Source organism: Leishmania braziliensis, assembly GCF_000002845.2.
Source record: "Leishmania braziliensis MHOM/BR/75/M2904 contig, possible fusion of chromosomes 20 and 34".
Taxonomy (NCBI): domain Eukaryota; phylum Euglenozoa; class Kinetoplastea; order Trypanosomatida; family Trypanosomatidae; genus Leishmania; species Leishmania braziliensis.
This window is the reverse complement of record NC_017947.1, coordinates 1,198,462-1,222,704: the sequence shown is the minus strand read 5'-3', so window position 1 is coordinate 1,222,704 and position 24,243 is coordinate 1,198,462. Positions and strand designations below refer to the sequence as shown.

The window sequence follows — 24,243 nt, the reverse complement described above, 5'->3', positions numbered from 1 at the left end:
AGGGCCTCCCGCTCGGCAGCGGCTGGCTGTGGTTGCCGAATGACAGCCGCGGTGGTGACACGCGACGCGAGTTGCTGTCGGCCTCCACATTGGTATTGCTGCTCTTACTGTTCATAAGCACCATGTCGCTGCGTTGTCGTCTCGTCCTCAACAGTTGCCCACCTGTTGCTGTTCTGCTGTTGTGCACTCGATCTGATCTGCACTGCTGCTTACCGACATACGTCGGCGCATCTGCCGGTGGCACTAGTACAACATGGTTGGTCGCAGACGATGTGGCGGAGAAGGAAGCGTCGCGGCTTGCATCGCTAGAGTTGCGTGTTGCAAGAGGCACATGCATGCATGATCATTGAGGCCGACCGGTCCAGCCACATCATACGGAAGACCTACTCTCGCATCGGATGTGAGGGTGACGTCTCTGAGCGGCATAGGAGGCGCCGACATGCGAGTTGTGTCCTCCATCTTGACCCCTCTGCGACATTTTCTTTGTCTGTTTCGTTTTGTGTAGCGAGGAAACACGCAAACAGCGAGGCACAGAGAGAAGGAGCTACACAGCTCCGCGATAGCTGCAGAATCTGATGAGCAGCCCTGCGATACGGGGACCTGAGCGAAGAGCAGCACAACCACTCCTCTTTTTTTTTTTTTATTTGCTACGCCTTGTGGGTACGCGCGATCGCTCGTTTTGTTCAACTCCACACGGAGCGCAGTGAGTGCAGTGATGGGTGTGCGTCCTCTCTCCACATGCCAGATTACACAAAGAAAGACCGACCTGAAAAAAGTGCAAAAAGAACCCCCCCCCCCACACACACACACACGCATGCACGACGATGACATTCACGCGAAAGGGAGGGAGTGGCAGCGAGAGAAGAGACTCGAGCAGGAGGAGCGGACAGCTCAAGAGAGGACATTATATAGATGAATGAGGGCTTCGAAGCAGCTCCAGAAATGCACATTTTTTTCATGAGAGCTGATAATACGGACAAGAGAGGCGAGGAGTCCGCCTCATCGGTACATGCGTTTTGTCTGTGGCATTCGGAAGTGTCTGTGTGTAGATGAATCAGAGCCCAAAGGAGACGCTGTATCCTCTTGTACCTTTTGCTGGCCTTGTGGCTGCTAAACATCGCCCGTTTACAGACAAAGAGGAAGGCAAAGCGAGAGGGAGAAGTCCAGAATGTCTGGTCGCACTACTGGTGGGTGCGACCAGGGCATAGCAACGCCCAAAAAGCGTTTCGCTCTGTCTGAGGCGCACATAGTACTGGGAGAAGAAAGGCTTCAGACATGGACGTGCGCGCCCCGGTGTTATGCGGGCACAACTGCCATAGAAAAAAAGGAAAAGCACAACGAAAGCAGCGAAAGTGACTTGTGTGTGTGCGTGTCGGTGGATGAGGAGAAGACGGGGTGGGCGAGAGGCGTGAAGGGGGGGGGCGATTGAAGTGGGGGGGGGGGGCGGCGTAGAGATACATAAGCTACACGACATGAAGAGTAAGCCTTCGTATCTTTTTTTTTATCATTTCGGGTTCTCTTTAGTCCCTGTTTTCCTTCTCATTCCTAAACATGCTTGTGCACTGCGCATAACGCACAAGCGTACATTTTTTTCTGCTTCCACTTTCGTAGGGAAAAGAGAACAATCACTTAGACATATCACCATCGACTTTGTGTGGAGACGCACGGTGGAGCGTTATTGACGCTCAACGAAAGAGCGCAGAGAATAGGGACACCTACCCACACCTTACACTTCATAAAGCACTCCCCCACAGACACTCGCGTAGAGACACACTTTTTATTTTCCTCCAACGTGCCCACTCTCGACCATACAACATGAGTCAAATTCCACTCAACCCCCAGGGCCCGTCACAGGCTCATCGCGCCCTGCGAAGAAGCGGCAGAGATGCGGTACAGCAGTGCGCCGACCCCGTCATCTGAGCTCGGGCTCTGCCTCGAACTCTACTCTCCCCACCCGCCTTCATACGCCGCCTCACAGTCGCTTCTACTATGCCGGTCGCCACATGGTGCAATCCGCTCGGGGTAGCTGAGGCACCCCGCACCACTAGGCAGCAAGACTCTGGTCAGAGGCGCTCCAGTCACGCTGACACCCTGCCCATCCTGTGGGTGGCACAAGCGTGTTCACTGCCGCAGGGCGCTCCGAGGCAACGCCATGCAGGACCCTACCGCCAACCTCAGCAGAGACACATCGCTCTGACCTCCCTGCGTCGTCGGCCCTTGTCCCTGCCACCACCAAAGGGTGGCTCGGGATTGGGAAAGAGTGGGGGACGGCCTGGATTCCCAACACAGAATGAGGGCACTGGACCGTGATACCACGCAGTGAGGCGTGTCTTCCGCCATCATGGCAGAGACAACTGCGCGAAAACGAAACATGGGACAGCCACAGAGAAGGGAAAAACAAGAGCATGATAAAGCCACTCTCATGCGTACACCTTCTGGAGCATGCACAGTCATCGGCGGGCGGAAAAGCCACCAGTAGAAGCGATGCAGAGCCGCGGACAGCCGCGATAAAGGTAGTGGTAGGGGAGGATAGCGAGACTCGCGCTACTCCGCGACCGGTTCCTCGCCATGAATCATGCCGCAGTCGCACCAGCCGTTGTCCACTGGAATGGGAAACAACGTCAGATAGATGCGCTTCAGGATCTGCTTCAGCTTCTGAACCTCTGGTGCGTCGTAGTCGACGTCCTTCTTACCAGTGCTGCTCTCCAAGTAGACCTCGATACAGTCCACAATGTTCGCCACCTGTCCATCCGCAAGGGTGACACTGCAGCTGCCCGACGACAAGTTCGTCTTGACGGATGAATAGAACTGCGAGATCATGGAGTGAAAACACTTGACCCGGAAGATACGGTCCTGGCCGGAGACGTCGGCAGGCACGAGCACGTCCTCCCCTTCCGCCTCATGCGGCTCCTCAGCAAGCTTGGCCAGCGCAATGCACGTGACGTCAGCGAGGAGGTCGTTATAGTGGCTGCTGTACCACGTGATGGTGAGCGTCGTCTGCGCCTGCGAGCTCTTGTGCACGTCGACGGTGACATCTTTGGAGACGAACAGCAGCGTCGTGTCGAGGTCGCGGGTCTCACCACGCTCGGCAGCTGCCTGCTGCGCCTCTGTGGCCTCCTGCTCAGTGGACTGGCGCGGCGCCACATCCTCGAACAGTTTGCTCTGTGCAAAGTATCGCTGAAGCACCTGCAACACCTCCAGCGGTGAGCGGTGGCGCGGCAGGGGGAGGACCATCGCCTGCTGAACACGGTTCACGCTGAGATCGGTGAACACCGGCACGTCGTCGGGATGGACGATACTGTACTGGTGCTGGCCGGACACGAGCATCACGCCGCTCACAAACTCGCCCGCCCGCAGGCTCATGTTTGCCAGCTTGCCCATTACTTTCGCGGTGCGCTCCTGTACAAATGGAATGCGGATCGACTCTTGGTTCATGGTGGTGTAGACGGACATGTTGCGGTCCCGGAAGTCCTGAAGGAGCTTGTTCTTGAGCTGCCCCATGGCACCAGGGTTGCCGTGCACCAGGATTGTGTGCTTCACCTTGGTAAGGTGGTGAATGAAGTCGCGTGTCTGCCGACCGTCTGAGTGGGCAGAGAAAGAGACGGCCTCGATGGTGCTCATACGCAGCGGTAGCACTTTGCCGTCCGGCTTCGCCACCTCCTTAGGCTTTGCGAGCACGTCCTTTGCAATAGTGCCGTCGACGCAGTAGCCCGCCATGATGATACCGTTGCGACGGTCCCCGCACCAACGCTCGAACAGTTCCAGCGAGATCCCCGACTGAAGCATACCAGGAGAGGCCAGTACCACGCACGGGCCGTTGTCCTCGAAGGACTTTGTGTCTATGAGCGAGTGAATGTACTTGAAGACGAAAGGGTTGTGATGATTGGCGTGCTGCTGCTTCACCCGGTCGTTCATGGCGCTGACGAAGGTTTGGTAGAGTTTCATACAGCGCTGCGCCAGGGAAGAGGCGTAGTAGATGGGAATGTTCTGCAGCTCCTTATGCGCATCCCAGAACTCCTCGAGAATGAGGAGCAGCTCCTGCGCACGGCCTAGGGCAAATACGGGCACCAGACAACGACCACCGCGGCGCACAACGTCGTGCACGCTGCTCGTGAAGAGGTGCTCGCGCTCTTCGCGGGACTCGAGCTCGCGGATGCCGTTTGTGCTCTCCGCAATCAGGATGTCCGGTGAGTAGGGCGGCACCTCTGCCCCCAGCAGATGACGGTCCGGCACACGGGAAAAGTCGCCGGTGTACAGGGCACGCATGCCGGCGATGTCGACCATGAACATGGCTGCCCCAAGCACGTGGCCGGCGTTGAACGGCTGGAAGGAGATGCCGTTCACGGTGACCTCTTCGTGGTACTCAATGGTCTCGATACGGTCGATTGTGCTCTGCAACCACTCACTCGTGACAAGGTCGCTGGCCCCGGCGCCGATGCGCAAGAAGTCGTTCATGACCATCTTGTAGAAGGCCTTGGTGGCACTGGTCATGAAAACGCGGCCCTTGAAGGACGTCTGGTTGCAAAAGTATGGCAGTGCCCCGCAGTGATCTAGGTGGAAGTGCGTGATGAGCACCACGTCGATTTCGTCGCACTTGATGCTGTCAAAGAAGGGGAGGGAGTCAAGGCCGCTTTTGGCCGGGTGGTTGCCGCAGTCAAGCATGACCCCGCGCCCCTTGTAGTGCACCACGACGCACGAGCGGCCCACCTCGCCGCCGCTGCCAATGGGCAGCACTTCCACCTCGTCCTGTACATTGGAGCGGAGGGTTGCTGGCACAGCAGTGCTCTCCGCCTCGGGCAGAAACGGTGCCGCCATTCCCTCTTTTTGACCTCGAAGCTACGCGTACGGATGTTTGTGTTTGTGTGGCGAGCGGCGTCCAGGCAGCGCTGATGGAGTGATGCGTGGACACTCTTGATTTGCTTGAAGAACCAAGAGAAGACAAAGAAGGAGGCACACAAAATGGAGTTGAGGCGGACGATATGTATGTGTCAAAGCAGCAGCTGTATCTCGAGGCAATGTGGATACGCAGAAGATCAGCGCGTGGCAGAGAGTTGTGTGTCCAGCGATGCACCGTGGTAGAAGGAGAGAGAGAGAGAGAGAGGGGGGAAGCGGCTAACGTGGATGTCTGACAGTGTCAAAAAGAGGAAGGAGGGAGAGAGATGACCGAAGGAAGCAGAGGGAGGTGTGTGTGTGTGTGTGAGGGTGGGCTAGTGTGCTGCTCGGCTACGTACGCTAAGCGGGCACGGGTTGGACTAACAAAAATAAATGCGACGAGCCAAACCCCCGCGAGCTACGCAGCCGTGCAGAAGGAGGGAAGTGGGTGAAGACCACTGTGAAAAGAGATGGAGGAATGAGGCCAGAGAGGAGCGGAATCGCCACCGCAAAAGGTGCGTCGTGTGTCTCTGTGCGTGTGGGTGCCTGTGCAGACAGGGGCAGGACCGTCACTACTCGATTGCACTCTCTCGTGACCCAAGACTGAAAAGAATGTAGTGCAGATGCAAGAATAAATGTGGGGGGGGGGGGAGGGGAAGAAAGAGGATTGAGAATGGAGGCGGAAGGAGGATTTAGGGTCAGAAAGGGCAGTTGTCTAGAGGAAATGCTGCCGCAGCATGGCTCAGCAGACATGTGGGAAGCGACAATCGTGTTCAGCTATGGACGCATGTACACACATAGTCTGTTATGGGTATCTAATGCGAGGAGATGGAAAAGGAAAGGCGCCGTGGTCTCTAGTTCTAGCACCCCACGCTTCACTGGACGCTCCTACGCTGCTCATAGAAGGTTGCAGTGCAGGTGTGGGCCAGCGAGCACGTCGGTGATACCGGAGAGCGGTGCGTGCTAGGTGTTCAGCGCACACCTGCCCTTTTTCTCCTTCAAGCTGCACCACCAACAAGACTCCCTCTGCTTGCCGCTGCCGCTGCGGCTCACTTGTGTTCCTTCGCAATTTATGTTTTCACGCTTCCAACATACAGAAATGAAAGCCATTGTGTGTATGCCGGGTGAAGTACAGCAGCGATATGTCACACATATTTACACAAAAGGCAAGACATTAACAAGCCAGGACGAAACGATAGGGGCACAACAATGGCCAACCCTCCCCTCCCCACCCCCACAAAATAGGGATGCTCCGCAGCAGAGAAAAACGCGCTGTTGTCTTTTTGAGTGTGTGTGTGTGTATCGGTGGGTGTGGGTGCGTTGGTGCGCAGCTCGATTACCCTGACACGTCGAGCGAAGCGCAGTAGTCGGCTTCCCAGTTCCAGCAGCAGTCAAAGGAAAGAAAAAGAAAAAGCTCGCCTGCGTGTAAGCGGACCTTCCTCCCATTCACATGCGCCCGTCCGTTTCACAACTACCACCACCTCCAACGCACTAGTCGGGAAGGGACGGTAAGGAGGCCAAGGGAGATGAAAATGGCCAAAATGAATGAATCAGGTAAGTCGCCAGCAGTACAGTGATTCGGCCCCCCCGTGGGTTGCGCGCTTTTCCTACTTCGTCAAAGTAGGGAGGCAACGGCGGTCAGAGCAGTAGATCGCCCGCTCCACCTCATTCGAGTCTATTGGGCCATCCTTTTCTGCTTTCGCCAGTGCGACAAGCACCTCGTCATCGACGGTCAAGAGCGGGTTCACAGTCTTTTCCACCGCTAGCGACGACGGCACAGTGCACGACGGAAGGCGGAATCGCGGCTTCTGCGTATCCGTCTCGCACCCTATGTGCGCCGCATCTGTGAGCCCATCCGACTCAGTGCGCAGCATCTTCACCTCGCGTAGTGAATCAGCGACTGCACGCACGTAGTCCTTACAGCGCGGGTCGCAGGGGGCGCGGCTCCTTGTTATGACGCGCGTCATCAGTGTCATCACTTCTGTCAAGAGCCGTTCGGTGTACTCGTGCCCAACGTACAGAAGGATGTCCTCGTCAGTCACCTCCTGCCCAGTACCGGGTTGCGTTCGCATGCGTGGGTCCTTCAGAAACGTCGCGCGCGCCTTCATGATCTGGGCTACTGAGGCCGTCTCAAACGGCGCGCCACACCCACCGCAGAAAAGACTGTCGCCTGTGAAGACGGCGACGCGGGCTGGGGTGGCGGTAAAGACGCCCTCCTCTGCTGACCCTACGACAAAAACTAAGGACCCCTTCGTGTGGCCGGGGGCAGCCATTGCCTGCACCTTCGCTGCACCGCCCATAATTTCGAACACAGGCGACGCGTCGTTGACCAGGACGTCACAGCAGAGAGGCGCGTCTTCCTCAGAGCCGATAAAGCGCAGGTTGGGATCAAGCAAGGGGATATCTGAAGCATAGTTGACGCCGGCCTCCCCACGCGGTGGCACCGATAGCTCCTTTTTCGAAAACTTCGCTAGCATCTCATTGCCCCCTGCATGGTCCCAGTGCTTGTGGGTCGTGAGCACTTCGGTCAGCTGCAGCGGTATTTGCAGAGTAGTGCGGAGGGATTCCATGATGCGCAGCACCATCTCCGGATCCGCCGGGTCGACCGCAGCGACTTTGTGCGTTTGCATTGAAACGATAAGGTAGGCGTAGTTGTCGCCGAAGATGGGAACCGGCACGACGGCAACACCACGCACGACCGATCCGTTCCACAGGTCGACATCCACGACACCGCCGGCTCGCGCGTAGAACCTGGTGAGAAACGAAAAGGCGTCAGTGGTACCGGGCGGGGCACGCTTCAGTCGCAGCGGACTGCCAGCGTCGATGCAGCGAATTCCGTTGTGGTGGTTCGAGTGCGGGTAGGCAACGGGGTGATGCATGATGGGGCGGAGAACGCAGTAGCCAATGGCGTAGCTGCAGTACAGCTTGTATAGCAGGGGAAAGATGTTGTGGCGAAATACAAAGCTGGGGAAGAGCGGATTTCGTGGCATCACGCCCGATACGTAGATAAGAAATAGAATACCACAGTACTTGAGCGTGGTGAGAGGGAACTGGTAGGCAACCCCGCTTTCCAGCTGGTTTGCGGAGGGGTGGTTGGCGGCATACACGTAAGCCACAGATGCCCCCACGGCCACTGGCCCCAGCCATGACAACAGTTTGCTCATTCTCGCCCACTTTTGCCTTGTTCACCAGTGCCCATCAGGGTTGCAGGGTCGGGTGATGCTGATGAAATAGGGAGGAGGCGAGAGAGTCATAAAAAAAAAAGGCAATGTGCGTTGGTGTCGTCGTCAATGTCACCCCTTCGAAAAGAATGGAGATTGATGAAAGCTGCAGTGTGGGAGGCACAGGTGGGCGAGGAGGGGGGGGGGGGACGGAGGGTGGAAAGGAATAAAATATAGAAGAGGGAGCAGGGAGAGGAGGGCTCATGTCATCTCTATCTTCAACTAAAGAAAGTGAGTGTAGGAGTGACTGAGACTTGTGTCACTTGTTCACCGCCTCACCATCACTAGAGAGATAATCCACCGCTAAAGAAAGTCATTGAGGCAGAGAGCCCTGCATTCTTGAGAGAGGTAGGCGACTTCGCTGTGCGCACGGTGAGGTATGCAAAGAAGAGGAAGAGGAGCGGGGCGAGGTGTTTTCGATGCACGTCCTTTGGCATTGCGCTACCTACGCTCTACCTCGACACACAGACAAACATACGGTGAAGATGGTTGAGGTAACAGTAGAGGGCATATTAGGCCTGAGTATGGTAAACCAACAACAACGGGCAATCCAACAGAGAGTAAAACAAAAGGGAAAGAATACAGGTCATCAAGCTGCAGGTGAGGCGTAAAAGAAAGATATCCTTCGTTCGTGGAGGGGTTTCGACTCTTCCAGGTACTGTACTTGCGGCGCCAGTTAATGAGCTAAATGAGATGAGCACAGGGAGGGGGTGTGAGGGAGAGGGACTCTGGGTGAATCTGATGCAGGGAGAGAGAGAAAGAGAGAGAACGGTTAGTCGAGAAACAGGAGAGGAAATGGAGAGGAACGCAAGCAAGACGCACCTGCACATCCATAGAACGCCACCACCACAAAAGTCACCCACATACATACAGGAGAGAGGATTTAGAGGGGGGAAACATGTCCCCTCTTTCCCACACGAAACGCTTAACAGAAAAGCAGAGAACACGCCAACAAGGGCAAGAGAAGACCCAACATGTACAGTGAGAAAGGCGCCAAAGAAAAAGGATATTGAGGTGCAGTGTGGACAAAAGACGCTCGTGCCTGGTGGGAGTGTGCATGAGGGTGGGGGCGACGAAGCCATCAAGCAAGAGAGAGAGAAACGAGCAAGAAGAGAGAGGAGCGGCAACGCACAAGATGAACCAATAAAAAAAAATAGAGGGAAACAGCGGGCGACGAGAAGAGGGAGTACACCATAGAGAGGGAAAGAAAACAATGCGAACCCCCCCCCCCCCCCACACACACACACATGCAAAGAGATTCCAACAGTCACGTATGCGAAGAGAATGCAGAGCACGTTGTCAAGAGCGGTGATGGTGGTGGTAGTGGAGAAGGGGGAGAAAAGCACGTACATTCGAGAGCTCGAAAACAAGACTAACACGAGCCCCTTCCCACGCTGATCTCTGCGTGGGAAGGGGGCTATTTTGCGTGAATCACATAAGCTGAACACAAACATACTGGAAGACATAGCGCAGGACCACAGACCTCAGCATCATTCATGGTGGCACCAAGTCCACAAAACCGACGAATGTTAGGGATGAAAAGGCGTAACGGGATTACTGTTTTCAATCAACGCCTCATTTCTCCACGACCACGTTCACAGTTATGCGCATGCACTCACACCTCTCCTTGCTTTGTCGGACTGCAGTTACCCATCCTAGCCGTCTAGGAAGAACCGCCTTGCCGTTGCATCAGGCCATGCGTCTAGCGGGCTCTTCCCGTCCTTCCTCAGGTACGTGCTGCCATCCAAGCGGGTGGCGTCCAGGGTCCGGCTCGAGGACGGAGGCTTTGGCGAGGGGGGTACCGCAATGCTAGAGGGGTAGCAGGTAGCACGCTATCTGTGCTTCGAGTTCTCTGCGAGTCATCTGCTGCTGCAGGGATTCAAAATGCAGGCAGGTTGCCTATGTGGAGCAGGGAGGTCTCGCCTCCAGGTAAGCAGCGTGATTCTTTGTGAGAGTGTAGAAATGCAATCATGGCCGCACGTCTCTTCGGCAGAGTGTAATCCCAGACATGTCCGCTGACAGCAAGATCCCTTGCAGCCGTACCCGAGGACAAGCTGGAGGCTGCTTGACTTTCTCACAGAGTGAGGCACTGGTCCCTGGCTACCACGCTGAGGTGCCCAGCGTCATCAAGGGGGAGGGGGGGGGGGGAAGGAGGAGGCGCGACAAGAGCGGGAAAAAGAGACCAGCAAAGCATTCGTAGCAATACACCAAAACAGCTCATTAAAGGAATACAGAAGACATGGGAAGAGGCCACAGCTCCCCCTTGCGTGTGTACGCATGTTTAAGTTCGTCCGTCAAAAGTCCCCACACCTTCACATACGCACATATGCGGACTAGAGAGAGAGAGACAACATAGTGGGTTTCGAACTACGTTACAGCCATGTGCCCCCCCCCCCCCCCCCCAGTAGGCCCAGACCTTCAACGATACACGTTGTGCGCCGTTTCATGCTTCTTCTCGCTGCACTTACACAAAACTACCGAAAAAGGGACGCAAAGGCAAAAGGGGCATAGGGACGGTGTTTTTGTTCATGAGCGCCGGCACCCTTCTTCTTTCCACTGCCTCTGCGCCATTTCAGTCACCTGCATTCTGGCATCCCACTTAACCCTCCTCCTTGACTGGTGCTGCCTGCGCCTTGTTCTTCTTTCCACGCGCGCAGTTGTGTGTGTGTGTGTGTGCTTCGTGTATATGAAGCCCCCTCACACCCAGCCGCAAACGCAGCCATCGAGTCGTGTGAAGCGAAGAGCAGAAGTACCAACAGCGAAGAAAAGCAACAGATGAAGCGAAGTCGGAGTTGGGTAAATGGAGGGGAGAATACACCCTTTGCGTCACACGAGGCTCGGAAAAGGTTTAAAGAGAGGGAGAAGATAGAGCGAGGTGAGTGTGTAATCAAATACTAACAAAACAAAGAGGACAATTTTTGTAAGACGCTTGCTCATGCAGGTGCTCCTGTAATGCCGACAAGACAACCCTTCCCCCCTAAAAGAAAAACAAGATGCGAAGGGAGGCAAAGCACAGCCCCAAAACAACACGGCCACCACCTTGATTAACGCTCCATGTCAAACTCGCCGGGATGAGGAGAGAGAGTGACATACAACAAGTACAGATGACAAGGAAACCCAGTCGTGAGATTGAAGTTGACTTCGCAGCTCCTTTCTTTTTCTAACGAAAAGGAAAAAAGACAAAAGACGAGCATACGATCCGCCAGGAGGACCGAAAAAGAGAGAGCGACGAGAGACGAGAATGTCGACAGTGCGAGAGGGGAAAAAAAGGAATACTGCTGCACACTTCGCATGCGAACACCCCTCCCTCCACACACACACACCCACTGTCCTTCCATCCCTAATAGCGGTTGGGATGACACGGTGTGGCCAGCGGTGTGAGAGAGCGGGAGATATGGCAATCGTGTATAAGTAAAACTGCAAACTCTCTCTCCCCTGTACGAACACCCACACACGTACCTGAGCCGGTCGAACATACGGTGCAGATCGAAGACACCGCTGTCATCATCTGGCTGACCCCCCCTCCACGCACACCGAGACAGACAGGCAAAGGAAAGCGCTCGGAAAAACAACGACAAAGAAAATAAAGTGATTGATCAGGAAAAGGAATGCAGGGAGAGGGGGGGGGGGGGGGGAGGGCGAGGGTAAAACGCCATGGTAGATAAATTTACACGCAACCATATCAAAAAGTTTTTACTTTCTTACACCCACCCACCCACCCACCCATCCATCAGGGCATAGACAACGGAAAATCACATGGAGCGCAGAGAACGGAAAAATGGCAGAAGAGAGCGAAGGAGGACGTGGTGTGAGCGTGAAGATGCTCAGAGAGAGAGAGAGAGAGAGAGGCATACGGAGAGGGGGTATACGGGTACACATAATTTTACACACATACGAACACACACGAGAAAAGCGAGTTCTAAAAAGCGGAACAGTGCAAAGTAAGCTGTGGTCGAACAGAGTGAAAGGTAAAAAAAAACCAAATACATCGGAAGAACTGGTGGGAGAACGAGCGATAGAGAGACACACAGCAGGGGGAAGGGAAACAACCACGCCACACGATCCATCCAACTTATTCCAATCGAGCTCATACTATTACTATTATTACATGAATAAGAGCAGCTGGAAGACAGGGGCTGGGAAGGCGTCCTAGTGGCGGTTGCTTGAGGGGTGGGGTTAGCTAGGGTGTCACGCGAAGTGGTGATGAGGAAGGCAATAAAATCGAATGGTGAGGACAGGAGTAAGACAAAGGACGAAGAGCAACAGCACACACCACGCAGAGCGGGAAACAGGAATGGAGGAAGAGAAGGTAGTATGAGAAACAACTGCAGAAACGCAGACAAGAACAAAAAGACACATGCGCATGCACATGCCCGTACCATAGACGTACAGAGGATGCACGCACGCCCAGGTTGAGCTGCACCCAGGGCAGAGACATCGGTAGTAGAGTGAAGAAGAAGAAAACAAACAAAAAAGGAGAGAGAGAGAGGAGGGGGGGACAAAAGTGACCCCTGTTCAAGTCCAAATGACTGTCGCTAGCACCGTCTCGACAATAACGACAAATAAAATGTCGACATCTTCACAAGACAAAGCAAACAGCCGACGCAGCATGCAGCTGTGGCAGCGACTGCACTACAACGATCGCCATTAGGGAAATCACCAAGGAACACCAATACGCACTGAGGAATCAACCGGACCGTCGCCAATGTATTCTTCACGCAGAAGGCTCCAGGTAGAGAAGAAGGAAAAAACGAAAAGCTTCAGGACCAATAACACGTACCCATTGAGCGGCGAATGAGAGAGAGAGAGGAGGAAGAGGAAGAGAAGAAAACGATTCGAGTAAAGTGAGGAGGGGTCTCATAGTTCGTGGGTGAGTGGGTACGGACGGAGTGAGAAAAAAGGAATATAATGCTGCCGAAAAGTGGGACACGCACACACACGCACGATGGCGACAGGGCAAGAGCGCAACGCATAGGGAGACGCCCAGCAGGTGCACACAAAAATAAAAGGGAAAACGAGAGAGCAGGAAACCAACGCAAGAGACGCGCACACGTAGGGAGATGCCAATACCACGAGAGAGAGAGGAGAAGACTAAAGAGAGTTCATTCTCAATCGAGACGCAGAGGAGGGAGGAGAGGGGGGGGGCAAGGGAAGTGACGGATACCCCAGAAGACACTTCTAGCTTTCACAGGTTCTAATAATAAAAAAAAAAAAAACGCGTCCCTTATCCTCTTTTTCATTCCCTCTTCCGAAGCGCGTGTTGGGTTACCACACTACTACACATTCAACTCTTGGAAAGGTGCTAGCAGACCTCCTGTGTCGTGCGTGGGGGAGAAGAGCGCGCGCTGCTTCTCTAGCTCTGCTGATGAGGCACGGCGAATAATCCGGCGATTCTGAATTGTGGCTGCTGCTGCTGCCGTGGCGGAGACTGACATCGTGGACCTTTGCAATGACGAGCGTCTGGGGCTGTTGACGCGCTGCGGTGGAAAGGGCAAGTGAGTTATACGAGGGGGCTGTGAGGTGTGGATAGAGTGTTTGTCATGGTCCATAACTGGGGCGGCTGCTATGCAATTGGGTGGGTAGTAGCCGAACACAGAGATGGCACGCTCAATCTCGGTCAGCAAGATAGCCAGCGTGTCGAGAAAGAGGCCGAGATGGTCTGGGCCGACGAACGTCTTCTCGCCCTCCGGCTGCACGCGAATCATAAAGTCGCGGCTGCGCGGCACGACTGCCCAGCGTAGCGGCTCGTCTGGATGGAAGGCAAGCGCAGCCGGGTCATTCTGGGCGGTCCACCGAATCCACTCGAGGTCGTCTGTGTTTTGAGCGGTAAGGCGCAACCGTGCTCCTGTCATGCGGAGTCGCGGGGGAGAGGTGAACTCGGTTGGCTGGTTCAGAGTCGGCGCCTGCTTCAGGTTATCGTAGGGAGCGTGAACGCGCTGAAAAAACTCGAAGGCGTTTGCCTGCGTAACACGAATTTCACGCCCGTTTGGGATCAAGTCGTAGCAGGACTGGTTTACTGTGAAGAGGCAAAACGTCAGCTGCAGTGTCTCAAAGTCCTCGTCACTGATTTCGTTCTTGTTATATTGCTTCTCCACTTGACATATGGCAGTGAACACCTCCACATCGATGTCCTCCGGTTGAAGAATTATGTTGTTGTTCCACATATGCGACTGACTAGCAGGGTAGCGAGCGAGGCCGCCCTGCCACGTCTGCGGGGCCACACAAAAGGGCGCTGCCTCGTTCATGGAAGAGAGCGAAGCCGGCAGCGCCAGTCCGATGCGTGCGAGGAAGCTGGAAAAGAGAACGCCTCTGCTGTGTTCGGGGTGCACCAGTTACTATACTGAGAAAATTGAATGGGAAACGGAAGAAGAACACCAAACACAAAAATGAAACTCAGAAAAGGGAAGAGGGAGTGGAAAAGGGAGCTCTGGGGAGACGTCAAGGGAAGCGGGGCAAGCAACACCGGTAAAGAAACGAAAGAGAGAGAGAGAGAGAGGGAGAAAGACAAACAAATCAAGCGACACTAGAAGATGAATTGAAATTTCGAGGAAAGAGAAGAGAAGGTAAATTACCCGCAATCGTCTCCTTGCAAAATAAAAGAGTAAGGGGTAGAGAGAAGCGAGAGAGCGTTCCGAGGGGGTAGTGTGCGGCACCACAGTGAGGCGGTGCCCAAGCCAAGACACCTTTTATGTCTCTCTTCTGGCACGTAGCAGGAGAGAAGGTGAGCGCTGGTAAACGTATAAAGACACGTACACAGGCACGCACAAGGCCGCTGCAAGCAGAGGCTCGATCGATTGCCCCACTCGCAATCACCACAGCTTCCTTTACACTTGCGCAATAAAGCAGCGAGAGACCACACGCGTGGTGGCAATGACCAAACTGATGGGGCAAAAACTGAGAAGTAATTACGTCACCACACGTGCTGTGAGCGTCGCCACACTCTTCTCTCCTTTCGCTTCTGCGTCTCGCTACTTCTATTGCACGCGGAAAAAGGCAAGACGAAAGCGCGTGTCTAGCGGCGGAGGAAGCGGATGGTGCAATGGAGACGATTCGACAAGTTAAAGAGAGAGAGAGGGAAGAGAATACTTGACGCTCAGAGAGGGCAAAAGAAAAAAAAGAAAGGAGACGGGGTAGTATGGACAGGAGGGACGGAGGAAGACTAAGACGCAAGAGCACAGGCGCTTCTCTGTAATAGCGGTTTAAGAAAAAAAGAGAAAGACTTATCAACACAGACACGATCACCGCGTCACGAGCAACAAGCTTGTCACGGTGCCCGAAGACCAAGGCTACCCGCTGTGAAAGACACACACCCACAAACTAGGGCAGACACACTGAACACGAACAAGAGGGCCACAAGTTAACACGAGCCAACCATAGAAGCGAACGAGAAGGAGTAGGAGCGGCGAAGTAGCAGCTCTGTGCAACCCACGTACTTGCGCTGATACGGGGAGAGGAGAGAAGGGAAGGCTGCAGAGAATGAGAGGTACTGGGTGCGATAGTGAAGCAACAATGAACGAGTTGCTATGGCTGTGAATTTGGGTAGCGGCGTACGAGAAAAGTTGCTTATTTGCGTTTTGTAGAAGCTGCACGTGATGGTAACGGGAAGGGAGGGGTGAGAAGAAGACCGCGAAAATGACGTGAATAAATGCAACGAAAAGGGAGAAAGAGGGGAGAAAAAAAGAGCGGAATCGAAGGCCATGCAGCACGAAAATGCTGTCGTCCACCCTATTCTTTCCTTAGGCTGAGACGGGAGGGTTTGTCGGGCGCAGCCTGAGCAGGAGACCAGTAAGGGGCTCGTCAGGAGGAAGTATACGGAGACGGAGAGAGGGCAACAGTTCTTGTTATAATGTGCTTCTCGACGTATATTCTCAAGAGATACTCATGGGCGTTTGCTTGCCGCTACGCGCACTGACAGGGAGTCACCTGTGCCATTCTGACCCCACCTCACAATTGAATTTGATTTCGGAGCGGACGGTTGATGCATCAGAGAGAAAGAGAGAAACTCGAGAGGAGCCTTGTAGAGCTACCATAACTTCGGGCCATTTAAAGTCTTTCAATAGTTCTACACAGGGGTCACAAAAGTGTTCACTGTCGCAGGGCGCTCCGAGGCAACGCCATGCAGGACCGAACCGCCAACCTCAGCAGAGACACATCGCTCTGACCTCCCTGCGTCGTAGGCACTTGTCCCTGTCGCCACTAGAGGTGGTTCCGTATTGGCAGGGGTAGGGGAGGAAGCTGCGTGGCTTCCCCACACCTTGTGTGTGCGTGTGTGTGCTGAATCTCTGGTGTACCCATACAGTGAGGTATGTCTCCCGTCATGAGGGGGCGAAGAAACGAGCAAAGGAAATGAGAAAGCAGAGGAGCGCAAAGCAACAGGATAACTGAATCAAACAACCGATTCAAAACTAGCCGTCCTCTTCCCCCAAAAGCGAGAGTAGGACACGCAGAGAGTCTCTTCTGAGGCGAGAAATGCACTCGCACAAAGGGGTGAGGCAAAAGGAAAGAGAAAGACGCGTTAGCAGGCCGCACGACAGAGAAGGCGAGGAAGAGACATGTGTTGCTTTATGTGTATAGATGTGTGTGCATACGCATGTGTGTGTGTGCGTGTGTGCATCAGCAAGTGAATGTGAAAGCAAAGACACGTAGACACACACAAAAAAAAAAAATGAATAAATCTAACAACGTGCAAGAAAAGAACACACACGCACACACGCTCTGTTGGAGGCACACAAAACGTGATTTGAGTGAAGAGTGCGGTTAGAAGGGGGAGGGAAGGAGTCTAAGAAGTGTGTGTTAGGGTGTGTGTAGGGGGGGGGGGAGAGGGGAGTGGAGGAAGGGAAAGTAATACGAAAGAGAGAGACTCATGCTGAACAGGAGAAGTCGAACAATGAGGGGCAAGAAGACGAAACCACGGAAGGAAAGGAGCTAACAGAAGCTCAATACAAGCGAAAATGGCACCTCCAGAAGAGCTCATACGAAAGCAAACAACGGGAGCAACATGGGAAAGCAATACACATTCCACACCATACCCATACACACGAGCTACGGGGGAGACGGACGAGACGGACAGTCAAACAGCGAAATCCATGGAAAACAACAATAGCATGAAACGGAAAGTAGAAGAAGTGACACAAGAGCTCCACTCACACACCCCCACCCGCATCCGCACACGCACACACATAATGAGTAGGGGAAAATAAAAGGAAGGCCAATGAGGGAGGAACACAGAGTTAAAACAGAACCTAGTGGAGTGAGGTGTGTGTGGGGGGGGGGGGGGGAGGAGAGGAGGTGAAATGGGAGGGGAGGAGTGTAGAAGGGAGGAGATAAACGCACGAACGATACGGATAGCGTATGTGGGGTATGGACTGATAATTCAGCGGAACACCGACCAAAAGAAGTCACACATTGGAAGCAAAGTAAAACATAAATCCACAAGTTATGAAGCGATAAACCACATAGGCACACTCGCGTGAACAGCAACAGCAACGGAAACGAGGAGACGACAATGAAACAAAGAAGTTAGGGCTTTCTAAGGGAACACACACACACACACACATGCATACCCACACACATCTCAACAGGCAGCGGAGAGCGCCCCCTACAAGTTAAGTGACTGCGGCGGTGCTAAAAGGTCACCAGTGTTGTACGTGGGCGAGAAAATGTTGAGATTGTCGTGCATGGGCGGGAGGAGGTGAACATCTGCCTGGATCGCGGCCAGAACTGGTGGCGCAGGCAGGCTAACTTCAGCCCACTCTGCACTATCCCACTCGGATGGCTGTTGAGGGCACTTGCCTGCGTCTAAGATTGCCAATCGAATGGACTGCAAGCGTCTGCGCAAGAGCCGCAGGTAAGTCTTGACGTCCTTGGGCAAGATAACACACCCGATCGCCGACGCATCAGTGTAAGGGCTGTCTTTGCTGCTAAGAAAGTTTGTGTCCCACTGCAGCTGCGTCTGCCGCACTATTTCTTCTGGAGACATGCTAGACTTCAACAAGCAATCTGTGGTGCACTCGTACGTCCAGATATCAAGCACGTTCTTGTCCGTCCAGTACCCTGCGTCGGCGTCGGCGAAGTCTACAGTGTCGGGGCCCCGCTCCTCATCGCGCTGCATGGCGTTCAACGACCTGATTCCGCAGGTCACTGCTTCAGAAGAGTGCAAGCCTACGTGCCCTGCGGGGTTCTCTGCCCCGCCCCGGGATAACGCCTCCACACGTCTCCTTTCTTCTTCAATGTACTGGAGGAAGATGCCAATGTTGCCCGTTGCCACTTGGATGTGTCGACCATTTGGTATAAGGTTGTAGACACCATCACGGCAGGGCAGGCAAAAGCGCAGCTGCCGCGCATTCAACTCGGTTTTCGTTAGCCGGCCGAGCTGAAACTGCGAGCGCAACTCCTTGATAGAACGCACTACCGTTGAGTCTACGTCGCGTAATGTGAGGTGCACCTCGTTGCCACGGTGTACTCCCCGTTGTGGGTGACCGACTACGGAGGTCGCCTCAGGTCCGACGGTGCGCGTTGGCGGCTTCGCTGGGATTTTGACATGTTGTTGCGTCGTTGGCATCTGGGGTGTAGTCGGTGTGGTAGACGCCACGCGAGGTGCAGAGCGATCTGCAGAACCCTCACTTCCCCTTCCCGCTTCTCTGGAGGCGTCGCTGTGTGTCGGAGTTCCAGAAGCGACCTCGCTAATGTACGTGTGCACCTCGTCTTGTTTTGCTACCACCGCCTCGATGAACTGATTCAGGTTCAGCCGCGTCACAGGAATGAAGCGGCCGTTTTCTTTGAGGTCCATGTGGTGCGGACCAAATTCGAGGTGAAAGGAGATGTCGTGAATCTGCGAAGGCGACTGCTGCAGCCGAAGAATATACTTCCAAAACTCAATTTCCGCAGGTGACATGTCGCCAAACACCTCGCGGCGCAGGCCAATAGTCTCAAAGGCTTCCCACTGCTTCCCCTCCGCACTTGTGGCGGCACTGCTGGCCAAGGTGACGGTGGATGTCGCTGACTTGACTGCTGTGTGCTCAGGTGCCGCCAAGGGCGGCGATGCAGTAGTGGCAGCTGCCCTACGTACGACATTAAGCGACGCACCAGTCGTCAGGAGGCTGTTGAGTGTTCTGCAGCGCTCACTGGCCATCTCCACGTAGCGGTTGGCGTCCTCAAAAGCCACGAGTGCAGTTACAGGCCTGGCTGGGTCGACCGCGAAAAGCCTCCCAGCAAACGGCACGGCGTAGGTAACCCCTAGCTGATCCCACACCAAGGACGACTGGATCGCCCACTGCGAGCGCGGGTTGAGCAGACATTCTTGAAGGAAGTTGATAATAGGTGTGTAGCTAGAGTTCAGTAAATTGCGGTGGGCGCTGATGGGGAGAAGGTGGCGCACGGCGTCGTAGTAGCCCTCTTGCGAGAGTTTGCGATTCACTACGGCTTGGTACCGGTTCAGCATGAGCTCAAAGTTGTCGTAGTTGTTCGGCGTTACAGCGATTTCAGAGCCGTAGCGGAACAACTCGTGCACGCCGCCGTCCTCCTGTGGGATGCGAAAGTATAGAGGACATGTCATCTGGAGCGGGAAGCCGCGGCGGCTAAGCGAGTTGACGGCATCGTTGAAGGAGCGGACTGTCTCGGAGTAGTACCACTTCTGAATCTTTTGCGTCTCGAGCGTCTCCCGCATCAGCTCAAGTACTTGGCGAGCGCTAACCGGCCGCTTCTCACATACCTCGGCGACCAGCTTGTTGAGGAGAGAGTCCAGGGCGAACGACGTCAAGAAGGTATCATTACAACAAAGATACATTTTTAGCGTCGTTTTCTTCGTCTCTCTATATATATTTCGTGTCGCCCCTTGTTGCTCTCTTGGCGTAGAAGGAGAGGGTGTATATGGGTGTGGGCAGTAGTAGTGCTAGTCAGTCTGTCACCATGTGCGTATGTGAGGATGTCCGTTTTGTATGCCACACAACACCTCTGCCAGTACTCTAAGTTGTCAGCTGAATTCTGTGGCGCCTGCAACGCCTTCGTGTGTGTGTGTGTGTGTCTGTGCGTGGGTGAAGTAGACCGGCCAGAGAGCACCACAGCTAGCAGAGAAAGAGAAAGTACACACACACACTCACACACACACAGCAAAGCGGCGCGCGCAAAAGAGAGTGAGGGGCGAGCGGTGGAGATCGCTTGATGGATTGCCTGTGTGCGTCAGCAAAACGTTTGATTATCTGTAGCTTCACTTCTCCTTCTGCTTGCTGAGCGCGTATTCTGTGTACTTGGCGGTTTAACACCTCCCTGCTACGCGCTACCCCGTCTGTCACGATGCAGCTGCTGATAGAAGAGGCCCACACGCACGTTTCTGTTCTTTTCTTTTACGCTGTATTCGCCTTCTTCGTCAGTCTGTGTTTCAGCTGTCGTTGGTGTTTTTTCCTCTCGTTGCGTCGTGCTTCTTCCGCGCGCGGTTCAGAGAAAAGAAAGAAGGCGCCAAGGCACCACAAATCAGCCTTTCTTCTTCCCCGACTTCTTTTCAGGGCGTTTGTGTGTGCGTGTGCGTGGGTGTGTGTGTCAGCGTGATGTGGGTAAACAAAACTGCTCGTTCTCACGAAGTATTGCTGTGTGATCGTTTTAAAGCGGGGTGACAGAGAACAACAACAACAAAACGCTTGCCACTTCGAGTGTGTAGGAGAGGGAGAGGGAGAGGGAGAGGGAGGGGATGTGTGATGTCTGAGTGCACGTTGGTAAGTGTCGAAGTACGTTTGTGACTGTGCATATAAGCGTTCAACAGAAACTGAAACAAGTCAAAGCGAGGAAGGATGAAGTAGAAGAAGTGAAAAACAAGAGAGCACCACAGCCGCCGCCACACCAAGTGCGAGAGAGAAATATGGACAAGTTGAGGAGTACACACACACACACCCAAATGAAATAAGAGGGAGAGAGTGGTGGGGAAAGCTGTGAAAGAGTGCCTGTGTCTAGTCGTTTGAGTGGCGGTGACAACAGAGTGTTTGTCTCCGTCTCGATAACGAAGTCACGAGCGTGAAAACGCAAAAAGGAAAATCTAAAAAAAAAGCACACCATGACACACACACACACACACAAAACTTCACAAAGAAAACAAAAGGAAAAGACTAAGCGGAAGTGAAGGCAGAGAGGGAGGAGAGGGTGCAAGGGGGTACCAGGTGAAGCAGGCCAAGAACAGCCGAAAATGAGAACACTATAGATGAACACGGGAGACACCCAAACCATACCTATACGCACTCAGAGACACAGGCGTGTCGCTCTCCCTCCCTGTCGACTCGCGCGTGCGTTCGTGTACGGGGGGGGTGAGAGGGGGAGTGGATGCTTGCCTCAGAAGGTCTAGGGAGTTCTATCGGAAATGCGCAGCGAGAAGATCACAAGAAACGTGGAGAGGCAGTCCTGGTAGAGAAAAAAAGAGTTGAGTGAAGTGCGTATATGTGTTAGTGAGGACAGGCGGGAGTGAGCGGGAAAAAAAAGCGTGAGCGTGTGTGGGACCAGCGGCTGTGAGAGTGTGAGTTTCTGAGAGGTGGGCCGTGGGGGTGGATATAAGAGCTCCTAGAAGTGAAAGGCGGGGCAGTACACCACGAGGATTGGATGCCCAACGACGCACATCAAGACACAAGGCCCGCCACAGAAAGAAGACGCAAACGAAACTAATGACACGGAAGAGGGAGTAGGTAATCGAGGTTGAGCAAAGTGAAGAAGGAGAGAATGAGGTGGGTGCGTCCGAGGTGGAGGAGGCAAAAAGGAGCAAGAGGGAGGTGGGGATAGAGTTAGATATCGACTGCGGAAAAAGATGGAGTGAAGACGGTGAGATGAAGAATAATGCTTGTGAGTGTGTGGATGTTGCTCTGCGCGGTGCGAGAGGAAAAAGAGATAAAGAAAAGAACAATGGCGTATGTGTGTGTGTGTGTGTGAGCAAAGCCGTGAGAAAGGAAGGGAGAAGAGGAAAACGGCGGGAGTGGGACAGCGGTGAGGATACCGAGTTGAAGTAGGAAGCAAATCTGATGTGGGAGCGGGAACAAGGCTCGCGTGACCCGAGAAAAAGACAAGGGAGAGAAGAGTGAGTCAGAATTACACCAACGGGAGAGAGATGCGGGTGCTCACTTAACACCCACACTCAAATATGAGGAGGAGAAGCCTGGAAGAGAGGAGGAAAAACGCGATTCAAGAAAAGCGAAGAATGAGTGCTCACTCTCTTCCTCTTCTTGTCTTTTGAATCTCTCCGTCTCCTCCAAAGAAAACAAACGAACACGCGAAAGAGAGTCAATCAAGAGAAACAAGAGATACACCAACACAGTAAATGCAAGACAACCTTTCCACAACATACAAAGATACACGTACGCAGAGAGAAATGGAGTGCAGGCAACACGCACTCCTTCGTGCCTACTCGTTTCTCGTTTTGTGTATAGGGGGAGGGGGAGGGGTGGGTGGGGCTGCGGTTGCTGTGGGGGAGGTGGGGAGAGCACGGTTGGCCCCACTGTTCACTTCTTGTACACCAAAAGAAAATGATGACGTTTGTGTGGTGTCGTGCAGTTTTCTTATTGATCCGTTGACTGCCCTTGGCGGGTAAGAGAGAAGGGTGGGGGGTCAGAGAGGAATCTCGATTGTGTGTGTTTGTGTGTCCCCTCAAGACCAGAAACATAGAAAGCGACGCCAATCAACACGAGAGAGGTCCCTCCACGCTGCGGACCTCTGGACTACTTTTTGTTTCCCTCGTTGCGTGTGTCAGCTCCGTGCCTCGGCAGCTCACGACCGTTTTGTTCTCGTTTTTCACACTTCTCGTTTCTTCTACACCTCTACTCACAAGAGGCTGCCGCCGTCCCCACTGAGGACGTCCCAGAGACACCTTACGCGGAAAAAGAGGAAGGGAGTGGGTTGGGGGGGGGGGGGGGAAGGGAAGGTACTGAAAAAAAGTGTGTGCGTGTTTCTGTTAGTGCAAGAGGAGTGGAAGAGGCTATGCCTACGACGCGTTGGCCACGGTACACGGCGACAGCTAAAGAAATAGAGATCCAGGAAGAAAGAGGGAGCGGAGAAGCGAACAACAAAAAACAAAATGCACAAAATGGTCAACAGACAAGATCGCCTTTTAGCGTGTGCGTACAGAGCTGCGTTTTCTTCGTGTCGTTTCGCGCCGTGATTCGCGAGAAGTGCTGCTGTCAGTCGGATGGAGGAGGGACAAGGAAGGGAAAGGGAAAGTCCAGAGGAAGGGGAGCAGGAGACGCTAAGGGGCGGAAGTAGAAAGGCTGAGGGGCAGTGTATGTGTGGTGAGGACACGGAAAGAGGAGTGGGGGTGTCGCGAAGAGCGGAGGGGAGCTTCGATCACCCGTGAATGGCTTTCCCATCTCAATAAAAGGCCTCGAACTATGCGTGACTTCACACCACAGAAAGTATCCGCGACCATTGCAACGAAGTGCTCAAAAGTGGGCACAGAGGCGCACCAATATCTACGCGTCACTGAGGAGCACCGACTTCACCCCTACTAGATAGGGGTGCTGTTACCTTGAGCTTAATAGTTGTCTTCTGTTTCTCTCCTGGGATATGGTGTCGTTTTCTGTTGTCTTTTCGGAGGTGCTTTATCTCCTCTCCCCCACTGACGCAAACTACGCATAGACTGATGCATTACTCTCTCCTTTATTTTTGTTGTTCTCCTGTTACTCCTCAGGTGCACGGGCTACATCCTTTCCGCATACATATACTTCTGAAGAAGGATGTGGATCGATCTTGATTGAACAGGCCGCTGGCAGAGGCGACGCATGCGCGGTGCATCATCGCAACCACACACACACACACGCACGCACATATGCAAAGGCACTGAAGAACAACACTACGGAAAAAATAAAGGGTGGGGAAGAACGAGAGACGGCGATAAAACTGAACAGATGAACACGTAATAAAACGAAAAGGATGCGCACACGAATGCGTGACAGCACGGAATCGACGCTCCCCAAGGCCCACGACAACGCCAAAGTAAGATACTTCTTTTCCCAGCGTTCCCAATCTCTGCCATACAACATGAGTCAAATTCCACTCAACCCCCAGGCCCTACAGACATACTGCCACTCGACTTTGTGTGGAGACGCACGGTGGAGCGGACTTGAATGTCCACCAAGGAGCGCAGAGAATAGGGACACCTACCCACACCTTACACTTCATAAAGCACTCC

At 53.9% G+C, this 24,243-nt stretch overlaps 4 protein-coding genes across 4 annotated transcripts; all 4 read right to left on the bottom strand.

Moving 5' to 3' along the window:
- Positions 1 to 2,544: 2,544 nt before the first annotated feature.
- LBRM_20_3010 (putative cleavage and polyadenylation specificity factor) lies at positions 2,545 to 4,815 on the bottom strand (the record flags this gene model as incomplete). Its single annotated transcript, XM_001564531.1, has 1 exon — positions 2,545 to 4,815. The coding sequence occupies one exon, from the start codon at positions 4,813 to 4,815 to the stop codon at positions 2,545 to 2,547; it is 2,271 nt and encodes a 756-aa protein (XP_001564581.1).
- Positions 4,816 to 6,479: 1,664 nt separating this feature from the next.
- LBRM_20_3000 (conserved hypothetical protein) lies at positions 6,480 to 8,036 on the bottom strand (the record flags this gene model as incomplete). Its single annotated transcript, XM_001564530.2, has 1 exon — positions 6,480 to 8,036. One exon carries the CDS (start codon positions 8,034 to 8,036, stop codon positions 6,480 to 6,482), a length of 1,557 nt encoding a protein of 518 aa, XP_001564580.2.
- A 5,333-nt stretch (positions 8,037 to 13,369) lies between these two features.
- Positions 13,370 to 14,338, bottom strand: LBRM_20_2990 (hypothetical protein, unknown function; the record flags this gene model as incomplete). The annotated part of the gene is made up of 1 exon (XM_001564529.1): positions 13,370 to 14,338. One exon carries the CDS (start codon positions 14,336 to 14,338, stop codon positions 13,370 to 13,372), a length of 969 nt encoding a protein of 322 aa, XP_001564579.1.
- A 3,353-nt stretch (positions 14,339 to 17,691) lies between these two features.
- LBRM_20_2980 (conserved hypothetical protein) lies at positions 17,692 to 19,533 on the bottom strand (the record flags this gene model as incomplete). Its single annotated transcript, XM_001564528.1, has 1 exon — positions 17,692 to 19,533. The coding sequence occupies one exon, from the start codon at positions 19,531 to 19,533 to the stop codon at positions 17,692 to 17,694; it is 1,842 nt and encodes a 613-aa protein (XP_001564578.1).
- Positions 19,534 to 24,243: the final 4,710 nt, after the last annotated feature.